Raw genomic sequence first — 13,192 nt, 5'->3', positions numbered from 1 at the left:
TTCATTTAAAGATTCAGTGTTCTTTAATAATTTATGTTACTATGTGTCCTCATGAGTTTGTAAACAAAAGTGATTAAGTCCAGGATACTTAAAAATAAACATGGAATGTTTTGCTGTTACAGAACCATGGATGGTTAGAGTACCTGCATATTGTAGTTTATATACTGCAATTTCTTAGTTGTAGAGAAGAGTAACCAGAGGCCTATTCATATATTCATTCTGTGAGAATTAAAGGCAAAACCAGAATCAGATTACAAATATCTTTCCCCATACCTTCCTGCCTGCAGACAATTTAACCCACACAAACTAAGTGTGGTGAGCCTGAGGGCCTGGGAAATAAATATCCGCGATGACAACAGGGTAAAAATGTTGAATTACGAGTTGTCAAATTAGTATCCACTGTTTTGGCACCAATTTATAATTGTAGGGTATCTTAAAAAATACAGATTGCCTTCAAAGGAACAGGTTAAACAATTTTGAAAACAGGATTACTTGAATAAGATTCTTCTTTTCTGAATATTAAATGGTGTTGACTTTTAGAGCACTCCCATCAATTGGCACATTTCTTTTTGTCTAGAGTAAATGACAAGAGAGATGCCATCTACTGAGCAGGATAATTTAAGTTTCAAGAAAATACACATGTATAACTATGCTGTCTGTATATCATTGTATAAAAGTAATCATAACATTATACAATATCTTGACAAAACTTTTTTACTTGAAATTGTATTTTATGATTACTCTTCATATGTTATTTCAATGAACAAAGATAAGTTAGATTTATTTTATTTACAAAGGAAACTAAGCTATCTATATTCAGATGAGAACTACTGAATTTGATAATTTTTAGATTTTGTATGGCCCTGAATAATTTCTAAAAAGATCATAATTAAACCATTTTAGAGGTACAAAACAATGTAATAAAATTCTCTTTGGTGTTTTGGGGAGGTGTAATTACTACAGAATGTTAAATTGGGAAAAGAGAAATAGAGCACTTAATCTGCATGAATAATTGGAACACCTGCACACACAGACAGTTCAGCTTTTGGGGAATGTTGAAGGATTGGTTTTCTACAATTTTGGCTATTATCATTACAGTTTTTAATAATGAAAGATTATGAAACAAAGGTATTAATGATTTGAAATTAAATTTGATCAATCTAAATGCTTGGGAAGAACTGCACTGACCTTATAATCAGAAATTCACAAATAATTTTATTCAGAAATGCATTGTGGGCTAAACTTGATCAATTCTTTCTCTGAAATTACCAATTCACTCTGATTGCTTTTATGGTCAATAGCTTAAAATATGCACCTCTATATACAAACAATATACTTATATACACAAAAACAATGAACACACATTTATAATTATACATTATGTTTTGTTCCTTGCTTATACTGATTGTTTTAACTATGAAGATACTTTGTATCTTTGTCTTTAGTGATTCCGTTGATCTCTTCCAATTACTAGAAACTCTTTAAAATTTTGGTGCAATAATTTGTAAGACAGCCAGGGAAGTCAGAGCCATGCCAAGTCCTTCAAAACATAATATTACTTAGGAAATCATAAATTAACACTATGTTGGTTAACACTTGAAATTAAAGTATGTCCACCATTATTGAAAGAAAATGCTGATAACAAAAACACAGAATTTCCCACAATTAAGAGAGGTTGTAATATTTGGAAATGAAACAGTGTAATTGGGAAAAAATATCTGAGAACTCTATATTGTTGGGGATTTCTTTTATAAGTATAAAGACAATGTATTAATAACCTAAGAAGAACCCCTTGTAAGTTTCTGGCAATGCAAGGATTGAGGGAATAGGAAAGAACCTCGGTCAGTTCAAATATCTGGGAGGAAATTAAACATTTTTGAAAATATGGCTAAATTTTGAAAGGTGTCTTGGTTAAGACAGTGGCCATGCAATCATATTGTGTGGTTTCTGAACCCAGCTCTGTGGCTTAAATAAGGTTTGCTTCTGGGAAGTGACTTAACTGCTCCCTCTTCAGTTTTACTTTTCTTTAAAACAGGATAATAATATTTCTACCTCATAAGTATGTTGAGATGATTAAAAAGTTAATATGCATAGTGTGCCTGGTAGCCTGGTGCATGGTAAGACTCAATCAATGTTAGCTATTACTATTATTCAAACAGAACCTGTGCACTCAAAGGTTCACAATTTTTTATCCCAGAATTTTAGAATTATAAGATTTTTTTTGTAATCAGCATAAAGATGATCATTTTGAAATGTTAGCAATTCTTTAACATATTTCAGTCAAATAAGTTCAGAACAAATGGAATATTAAATTTCAGATTTTAAAAAATGAAGTCCTTTCATGTGGATGAACTAGTGTTAGGTAAATCTTCACTTTTCAGAACAGAGAGTTATGATGTTCTTGATGGTTATAGCACATTTCTGTGCAGTTAGGAAAGTGTAAATTCATGCCTCACTGAATACATATTGACTTTTTCCATAAAGGTTAACTCTATTTCCATATTGACTTTTTTTTTTTTTTTTAGTTTCTCTGTATTTGGAATCTGAGATCATAGCTATCAGAAAATACGGTGAAATATTTCTAAAATTAATAGAAAAAACATGTTTATAGTTTCACATTACAGAGTGTGTGGGTTCAAAAGAGGACTGATGAAATAAAAGAGAAAAGGAGAAAAAGTAGAAGCATATGTGAGCATTAAGGCAGCATGGGAGCATGAAGGACACAGTTCATGGGGTGCATAACATCCCACAGTGGCTTTAAAACATATCTTCAAATTACTGACACTCTCCCATCAAAGGATGGAGATGTTTGACCCTTTGTGGAACCAGTCCAGACTCTGCCTTGAAGAAGAGAAAGCAATAATGATACTGCATGGCTTCAGAGGCTAAATTAGAAGAGCTCACGCAGCTCTTGGGACTCTGGATCTCAGAGCCTTGTGGAAGTCTGGCTACCTTCAAGCTGCCATGGGAAGAGTTTGTGTAAAGTGATAAGAAAGAGAGAATGAGTGAGAGATGGAGGGACAGGGAGACGGGGGTGGGTTGGGGGAAGGGTTGTGGGGGAGCAAGAGAAAGACTGACCTGAGGAACTCAACTGTTGGAGCCTTTTAGTCCAGACACCAGAGAGTTGAATGAAAAAGGCTTAAAGATGATTCCAGCCCTAGCCACCTTCTGACTGCAATTACATGAGAGATCCTGAATTTTTTTTTAGCTAGGCTCTCAACTACCAGCTTTGTGAGCAAAATAAATAACTGCTATATTATAAGCTGCTATTTTGGTGTAGCTTGTTACACAGCAATGAATAATCAGGACAATTTGGCCTTTTAAATAAGATAGTCACACCATGCGAATCATTTCATATGATTTAATACTCACCTAGAATTCCCTACTTTTGCATAACATTATTTAAAGCACACTTGGGCTATCAAAGGGAGATGTTCAGAAGAAATGTATAATACAAGCCAGTGAACTTATAAAACCAGTTCATTCACTCAACATATATGTATTGAACATGTATGTGCTGATTAATATTCTAGGCTCCAGGAATACATTGCTTAATAAGATAACAGACAAATTCTTTACCCCCGTAGCACCATGAGAGAGACAGACAATATGCAAGAAAATATGTATGAAATAATTCCAGGTAGTATGTGATAAGAAATAGTAAATCATGATATGGGAATTAGAGGTGGGCTGTTTAAGACAGCATAGTTAGGTAAGGTAGTATTTGAAAAAAATAACATTTCAGGCAGAAAAAATGGCAAATACATGAATCCTGAGTTGTGAAGCAGAACAAGAAAGACCATGTGTCTAAAATAGAGTAGATAAAGAGGAGAGGTATACAAAATGATGATAAGGAATTTTAATTCCATTCTGGGTGAGATGGAAAGCCATGGGAGGAATTTGATAAGGAGAATGAGATGATTTTAATCACTTTGGCTCTTGCATGAACGTGGCAGAGATAAATAGCTGTTGACAAAAATCTGTGTCTCCTTATCCATGAGTGCAGAGTAAGAATATATTCGTATTTCCCAGCCTTCAATTCATTAGGTACGGCCATGTGTCTGAATTCTAGCCAAAAGAATATGATTGGAATGAATGTGCATCTGCCAATAAAAAATATCCCATGTGTGCTCATTCAAGCTTCTTCCCCTTTCAGCTGACAGGGATAGGGGCAACACTCAGAGCAACCTTAGTAGCCATAAATTTAAGATGAAAGAGAAATGAGCAGCCTAGATGCCTGAGTGACTGCATAGAGCAGACGCCACACACATGTACACCAAAGCAGTGCCAACTAGGACATGGTCTCTACTCTTTCATTAACAAATTCTGTAAGTTCTTTTTTTTGAGTAATTACACGCATGGGTCTATTGGCACAGCCTAGCACCTTTTCTAATACAGTGAATGAATGTCTAAAAGAGGGCTGGAGTGGAAAGAATATCAATAAAAATACTATTTTAATCAACCAGAGGAGATATATTGATGGTTTAGACAAGGGTGGTACCAGTGAATGTGGAAAGACATGGTCAGATTCAAAGTATTTTATGAACACAGAGCCAGAAGGATTTGCCAAAAGATCATATTCAAGAACGTCAGCTAGAAAATTTGAAAATTCCACTAATCCCCTATATTTTTGTGGAACTAAATGATAGAATAGACTCTTCCTGACTCACTTTTGACTGAGAATAGAATCCACAGAATTATTCCACAGGGAGTGCAAAACAGACCTCTTTCTTATGCAGAATTCTCAAAGGAAATGAAAGAAACCCCATTCCGTGATTCTTAGACTTTATAGACAATTAAGGATAGTAGAAGAATCAGAGAGCAAATTTGATTAGAAGGATATCTTTGGAGAAAATTGTGAGATGTAGCTTCTTCCGAGACCCGACGTGGAGAAAAGAGAATCTGTCTATTTCATCTCAGTCCTATTGAGGATCTTTCTATGGCACATATCAAAGCTTTGAAATATTTCTCTTGAAATGGTGCTTGACACATAGCTGAAGAAACTAAAATCTGCGTGACAATAGGATAGAGGCAGTACACGGAAACTTGTGTGCTCTCAGTTTACTGGCAAGCATTTGCATCAGACAAATGTGAGTTCTTCAGAGAAGGAGCATGAGCTTATCTTGGGCTCTGTTTAGTTGGCTGTCTGGAGGAGAAAGAGAGACTCTCAGCAGAAAGGGGGTGGGGGTGCAGCACAAGATGCTCAAGGAATGTGGCACATTAATGGACTTCTGGGAGACCCATCACTAGATACCTCTTCTTGATCTACACAGATGTACACATCTTCTAGACAGAGGAACCTCCTCAGAGTCCATTAATGTGCCATATAAGAAAAATGAATGCTTTATATAGAGACCTCCATATCCCACTCAAGCTAGGGTGGTCAGAACCTGGCTATCAGGACAGGGGTGGGTGGGTAGAAAGAGTGGAGAATTGACCAAGGAAGAGGAAGAAGCCAACCATACCACATCGTCTTTTCTCAGTGCAGGTCTCCAGCCCAAAGTGGACCCGAGCTGGGGAGGTGAGAAATTTTTGCATTAAATAAGGCTTAGAGTTTCTATTGTTATTTTGGATCATGCATCCAAAACACTAAACTAAATGAGTGTTTGTGACTTAAATGTACTGTATGACATTCAAAGAAGCCACAGGACACCAAATTACACTAATGTCTTGATCATCCTATGAGCCATGCTTGTTCAACCCAGTGCTTTAGTTCATGACAGAACAGAAATGTGGGCATTTCTAAATACAGAAGATCACAACAGAGAACTTTAAATGGGAATGACATGTCATCTAACAGGAGTTTGGAAAGCACTGAGCTCAGGCCACCCAACATATGAGTAAGACATGAACATAATTTTCTTTTCAGATGTATTAGGCATCTGCTTCTCTCCTGACTGAGCAGTGAGTCTCAATCACTGCAATTTCTTAAAGGATCATTAAGAAAAAGCATTGCTGCTATATTTATAAATGTTCTACCGAAGTAGTAAACTATGTGAAATTCATATCCAGTTTTGAGTTTGTTATGCACATGGAGTGTAATCTATACTATTTACTTTATAGTGTTCTCTATTTTTTAAACAAGTCAAATAAAGAATTCAGAAATGTTTCTAGAGTTTTATTCCTATCTTCACCCTGCACTCTTATTCTGGACAGCCTCAAATAGGAATGAGAATTCTACACACAAAATGTCCTTGTGCTTGCTCAGAAACCTGGTTATGGATCTTGATTTAATTATAGAAAAGAATGGGGGGAGATAAACCTAGAGCTCTATTTCCACTTTATCCGTGATATAGTTAATCTCACACACTGCAGAAAGTCTATAAATTTAGAAGACCTGAAAATAATTTATTTGGTATAATAAAAAGAAAACTACTTTTCTTAACTGAATTTCTTGGTCTCTGTGGACAGAAATCAGATACTTCATATTACTGTAGTAGTTTTTCTCCCCACAGTTTAATCTAGGACTCTTTGCAAGGCTATTTCTATATTCAGTAAGATTATATACAAACTCGATTCTATGAATTATGCGAATGCCACTACTGAGAAGTCCCACTGGTAATATAATATGATTATGCAAATGTACACTTCAGACAAATTAAGGCACAAAAAGAAATCCTAGATTGAATAAATAAAATTTTAGGTCCTTATTTATTTCAGGTCATTTGTGTCAGAGTTGGAACTTTCCTTTGTTAAAGACAGATGAAAACTGCTAGGTAGAATAGGGAGGAACAAATTATTCTCTGATCATATATTTGATGTGCACTGAGTTAGTCCTTTACAGAGTGTGCCTGAGCAACACACACATTTTATGCTGGACATTTTGCCAGTCATATATGGGTTCAATGTAGTTGCAAATGATCCTATTGTAAGAACTAGATTTATTGTACCATTTTTCTCTAGTGAGTTCCTGTCCTTGACAAAATAATGAAATAAATGATTCTACATTGCACCCATGATATTTAAGGATAGATGTTGCAATGCTTTAACTAATATTACAATCATTTTAGCAAGATTTGGTAGATTATTTCATGGCTATCTGGGAAATTAAATATTTTTAAAAAAGCAAACAGACCAAATATAGAAATAAAACAAACACTGGTGACTGTGCAGTTTTTCTGTTTCTTTTCTTTTTTAAATTTGGGGTAGAAAGAGAACAGAATCTGGTTGCTCACTGAGACAAGGCTCAGAAGGAGTCTCATTTTATCAATACTGATATTGAAAATACCTCCGTTTGTGAATCTTACCTTTTAAATTATTTCCATATATCATCTTTGTTGTATTTCTATCTTCCTTACAGAACTGTAAACTCCTTTTAGAACAGGGACTTAGTCATTGATCTTGGTAGTGACCTTCATGCATCCCTCCTATTTGCTGAGTCCTTAGTATGTGGTAGTGGTGTAGTAGAAGTTTATTAAACAATTGAAATAAAGATCACATCTCACTGACGCTAAAATCCTTGTTAATTTTCAGATTTTTACATTTCTGAGATCAGAGTGCATTTTACATGCAATAGCCTCTCACAGCTGCTATCAGCTAGGCACAGAAGTGATGACTTGCCTTGGAAGAAAATCTCAGAGAAAATATTTCTCTATACTTCTTAATTATAAATGCTCTTAATGACACAAAGGACAACACTGTAGAAAGCCAAGGTCATCAAAAATTGGGACAAAATGTGATTTAGAAGTTGGGTTCTAAGTGTAAATTTTTAAGAATGATTTCATCAAATTATTTTGCTTTGATCTTCCTTTTTACATATACTTATGGGCAATATATGGTTTAAAAGAAAACTTATGCATAAACAAATTTAGAAGAGTTCTTTCAATAACAGTTTATCTCAAAAGAAACATTGTGGCAGTGTAATTGGCAGTATGTTTTATTTTGTAGTAATACATAAAATAATGGTATATCTTGCAGATATTAAATGTTAAATAGCCTACAATTTTGTGGCAGATAGTACACTATTCATTGTGTCTTTACACTATAATACCTTGCAATAATTTGAGCAGAGTATATTTTGCCAAGTAGCATATTTCTAATAATTTGGATGATAGCAGATAACCATGGTCACTAAAAGCATCACAATCTATATTCACAAAATCACAAATGTTAATATTGATATGCTCAGTTATGTTTTGCTTCCATCATAATACACCATCATGAGTGATTTTTATTTGTGTGTTCAAAGTGTCCTTATGGGTTTATCGGTGTCTATTTTAACTTCAGGACCACCGCTGTCTGGTCCCCACCCCCAACCCAGGACCACACTGTGTGAACTGAGACATCAGGAAGCATATGGTCTCTTTGCACGTCCTCCTGGCATCTCCTTTACATCCTGAAAAATGAGAGGAAAACATTTCCTCTATGTGTAGCACTGGCATACCAGCTGGTAGCAGCAACACTTGAACATTATTGCTACTGTGACCTAGTGACCCACATATTACTTCAGTTCCTCAGATAAGCACTGCCTTTTCTACCTTTGACTTTTCTACGTCTTTCACCAATTTCAGTCTGTCAAAACCCTGCTCAACCTATAAACCTAGTGCAAATCTCATTAGACATTCTCTAGTAACCTCAGTCAGAAGTAACTATAATTTTTAAAAATTTCTACACCTTTTGTTTATGCTTATCAAATGCTATATCATATGACAATCGATATATTTTATTTTCACTATTTGACAGTAGAATCCTTGGGTACAAGGCACTGTTTTATAGATCTCACAATTTAAAGTTCTTGTAACAGGAATTCAATAAATGTTATTAAACATTAAATTGATAAATTTACTAAATTCTTAAACTAATATATACAATCTGTACAACAATGTTTTATGTTCTATGCAACATTTTCTTTTAAATCATTTTTTTTTACTAAGAACATATAAAAATTCAATGATATCACTGAATATATTATGAAAACTATTCAATGCAAATATTGATTTAGGATTTTTAGTTTCCACTTATAATTAGACACCATCCCATTATGTATAAACACTTTTCTTCGTATGCTACATATATATGCAATATTTGAGGAAATACTTTTATATCAAACATTATTTGCTTTTTGATAGCCTGCCTAACCCAGAAATCTATATTGTAACATTATCTAGGCAAACTTACCTCTCACTATGATGTTGGTGGACTTTTTTGCAGGGTTTCCCACATTATTATTGGCAATGCAGCTGTAAGTACCAGCATCATCTGAGGTGATGGCAGGTATAGTCAAAGTTCCTCCATTCAAAACAGTCTTTTCAGGCAGAGTCCCAAAGGACCTGACCCAGGTGAGAGAAGGTACGGGCTCTCCTCCTGTTGTAACACATACTAATGTTATGGCCTCTCCAGGATTTACAACTATAGGATCATCCACCAAGAGTTTAATTGACGGAGATGCTAAAAGAAATAAACAAAAGAACATGCACCTATTTAGATACGCTACAACCAGAATTCAACAACATGATTTATATTCATTCGTTCAAATAATTAAAATAAAACATTTTTCTCTTTTGCCAAAAGCATACTGTATCACTCAATTTTAAACAAGATTTAATGGTTTTGCATTTTAATTAAATGGTATAAACATGTAGAACTGTATTAAGAATCTTACACATGGGAAGGAGAATTACAATTTATGTTTCCCTGGATTATTCTGAAATTGGAACCGGAGTAATTAAAGATATCCCTCTCTATTTTAATGCTGACAATCACCCTCTGTTATTCTCGTTCCCAGTATAGATATTACAGCTATTTAGCCTTTGCATTTTCATGGTGAAGATGGTTAATTGTTTGATTTGGGGATCATCCTGAGGTGAAATGATAAATTTTTGCAATTGGATCACAACCGAGTAAGACATGAAGGCATAGACCATCCCAGTCTTTTACCATGCAGTGAGCCTGATTTTTATTCTTGAAAGGAATAGCAAAATCGCCTAATTCTAATGCAGTCCCAATACTTCATCTGCAACCTCTTCAATCATAAAGGTCTACGCAATGAGTTCGCGTAAACACTGCTTTAAAACTTAGGAAGAACCAAACACATGAGAGCAAACACAGCCCACCTGCCATTACTCTAATGTTTGGTTTATAATAACCCTCCCGTAAAAATAAGTCCTTTGCAATATTTCAGCTTAAAAAATACAAAGATAAATATCCATTCAATAAAAAATGCTGTTACAGCCTTTTCATCAAACACAAAATAAAAACTGCACAAAAACTATATACATGCATAGCAAGGTTTTTTTGTTTTTTTTTTTTTTGCTTACACTGCAGTGCTAGCTTAAATAATACATCCCTAAATAAAAAAAGGGGGAATGCGTTATACTGACATTTGAGTTCACACACACACAAATATTTTACAAGTATGTCAAAGTTAAGACTGTGTTGTATGAAATCAATCCATACTAGAAAAAATTAAATGGTTCAATTGTACTGCATGAGGTTTTTAGATATTAACTTTAGCGTAGAGTTGGAAAGTATTTTTCTCAGAAGAAAAGCTAGACTCCTTGTAGGGCTCAATATTGTCTACCTTACTTAAAAAAAAAAAAAAAAAGAAGGCCAGAGGAGAACAAGAAAATAATTCCATATTATGTTTCTGTGGGAAAGACATGAAATGCCTGTATGAGAACATTTTAAACATCACTGTTGCATGCTGACTCTTCTAACATCATTTAAATAATATGAATATTTTCAAAATGTTGTAATATTACTCCTTTTGAGGTATTGACATTAAATTGCAGAGATTTATGATTAAAACCATGCTGGGAAGTGCACATAGTGAAAATAATATGCAAAAGTCACTGCAGTTTTGTAGGAAAAAAAAGTATCTCTAAGAGTTACTTAATGTTGTTACAATGATAGAAAATATTACTAGTTAAATATTCTGAAAATACATATTATGATTAACTACTAATGTATAATTATGAAGAGGTAAAGAAAATCCCTATACCCCAACTTGAAGTAAATAGTATAATCTTACAAAAGCTTAAATTGTTTCATATTACATTTTAATAAAATTATATGGCTTAAGGCCTAAAGGCCATAATGGCATATGTTCGGACTATGGAAACACACAATGGTGACATTAAGTCAAAGAATACTTGCCACTGAAATTGACTTGTAGAGGATGAGTTGTTTTCTATTAGACATTATTTAAAGGAAAAAAGCTCATGAGAATTTCAAATCTTAAAAAGTAATACATATATAATAAGATCACTGTTTTAAGTACAGTGCATTGCAGAAGTATCTTCACAACCTTATCAAAAATGTTCTCTTTTCCAAATCTTAGTTGAAAACACAGAGCATTATCCAAGTTAGTCATATTGAAGATAGCTTTTATTTTCTCTGATTGTCTCTGACATTTGAGAAAGCCCAAGCAGACTACAAAATGGCTAACAATTTCAAGACCTTAAGAATATATATAAGTATATATATTCTAGTAGTATTCGTATATATTTTAATATCAAATTTTTCTAGCTTTAAATCTCAGAAAGAAAAAAAGGTGAAGTCTTAATTTTTGCTCTAGTACATTACTTTTGATTTCACAAATATTATCTTTTTAAAACTATAAGGCTTAAGAAGGAAAGACATTAGGATTCATTAAGCTTAAGTGTAAATCATGTTTTAGAGAAAAAATAATATAGGAAAAACATAAAAATTTGTTTTCAAATATTAAAAATATTTTAAAGAAGATACTTCATATTGCATGGATCATTTGTTAATTTGGGAGTAAATATAAAGAGTAATGCAAAACATTCTCAGTTAGTTACTCCCTTCAGATAGGTTCCATAGCCCCCCATATTTCCCCTCTCATATCACATTGTGTGTTATTAGGATGAGACTAGGTTCTTCAGACAGGAGTAAAGGGTCATCATTGCATTCTCTGAAGTATGGGACTATAGTTAAGTGGTAAAAGCACAAATTCCATAGAAAGACACCTGCGTTCAAATCTTAACTCTGCCATTTAATAACTGTATAAACTTGGGTAAGTTTGTTCACTTCTGAGTGACTCAGTTTCCCATTGTTGAAAGGGAGGAAAATAACTGTAACTGTTGTATAGCACTGAGATGATTTAACATGTGTAAAGTGCTTGCAATAGTACCTAGTACAAAATATGCACTGACTAAGGGTTTTCTTCTGTCATTATTTTTATTACCACCTTCAAAGTCTGGTCCAGCACTTGGAACAGAGTGAGTGCTTAATAAATATTAGTAAGGTGATTCAGTAAATGGGAAATAAATAAATGAGTGACTAGTATAAAATATGTTGTCGCTAGAAAATGAAATTATTCTGATTGCATATGGTAGAGATATTTTAAAAACATTTTGAGTTTTGGAGATCTTGTACCATCTCATATAAAACATTTAAATACACCCATATATATATATACAACTATATATTTTAAACCAATATAATTAAATATTAATTAATTTTGTTTTACAATGTTTTTTATTTATAAATTGAAACTATTGTTTTTTAAGATTCAACATTTTCATGGGACCTTTAAAAGCTCATGGGCCAAAGGTACTATTGTATTTCATGCTATTTTTTCACAGTGTCCTAAAACTCTCCAAACCATCCTGAGTCCATCCATTATAAGCTTCCTCTTCTGCATTTCTATGTATATATATAGGGCATGAAGAAAGATAAAACTTATTGCACTAAAGTTATGTATGAAGCTGAGAGTTCAGTAAATGTCTATAGCACGTGTTGGTTGAATTACTCCATTGCTATATAAGGAAAAACATGGAAGGCAGTAGAGGCATACATTCCCTTGTTGCTATGACAAAAGTTCACTGTCTTAAAACATTACAGGATCTATGGGCCGGCCCGGTGGCGCACTGGATAGTGCGCCGCTTGGGAAGCGCGGCGGCGCTCCCGTCCGAGGGTTCGGATCCCACGTGCAGACCGGCTCCCGCTCACTGGCTGAGCGAGGCGTGGGAGCAACGCCGAGGCTTGCGATCCCGTTGCCGGTCCCGGTCCGGTACGGGGGCAACACTGAGGGTTGCAATCCGTTGCCGGACACGGAAAAAAGACAAAAGACAAAAAAAACAAAACAAAACAAAAAAAACATTACAGGATCTAGATATCCATTCATTCTTCACAGTAACATGTAAGACAGATTATTACTTTAAACTCATTTTTAAGTAATAAAGACATTTAAACATGATTGCAGCAATGGAACAAAAGAAATACCGAGTAG

The 13,192-nt window shown here is 34.2% G+C and overlaps 1 protein-coding gene across 1 annotated transcript in view; it reads right to left on the bottom strand.

Annotated features, from left to right (window-relative positions):
• LOC103598221 (MAM domain-containing glycosylphosphatidylinositol anchor protein 2-like) overlaps positions 1–13,192 on the bottom strand; it is a 194,375-nt gene that overhangs the window by 61,821 nt on the left and 119,362 nt on the right. The window contains exon 4 of the mRNA XM_008582197.1: positions 9,118–9,387. Within this exon, the coding sequence (XP_008580419.1) occupies positions 9,118–9,387 (270 nt within the window). The remainder of the gene's footprint in view (positions 1–9,117; positions 9,388–13,192) is intronic.

Source organism: Galeopterus variegatus, unplaced genomic scaffold (assembly GCF_000696425.1).
Source record: "Galeopterus variegatus unplaced genomic scaffold, G_variegatus-3.0.2 Scaffold2537, whole genome shotgun sequence".
NCBI lineage: Eukaryota > Metazoa > Chordata > Mammalia > Dermoptera > Cynocephalidae > Galeopterus > Galeopterus variegatus.
Note: the sequence above shows the minus strand (reverse complement) of the source record. Positions and strands in the feature narration are given on the sequence as shown.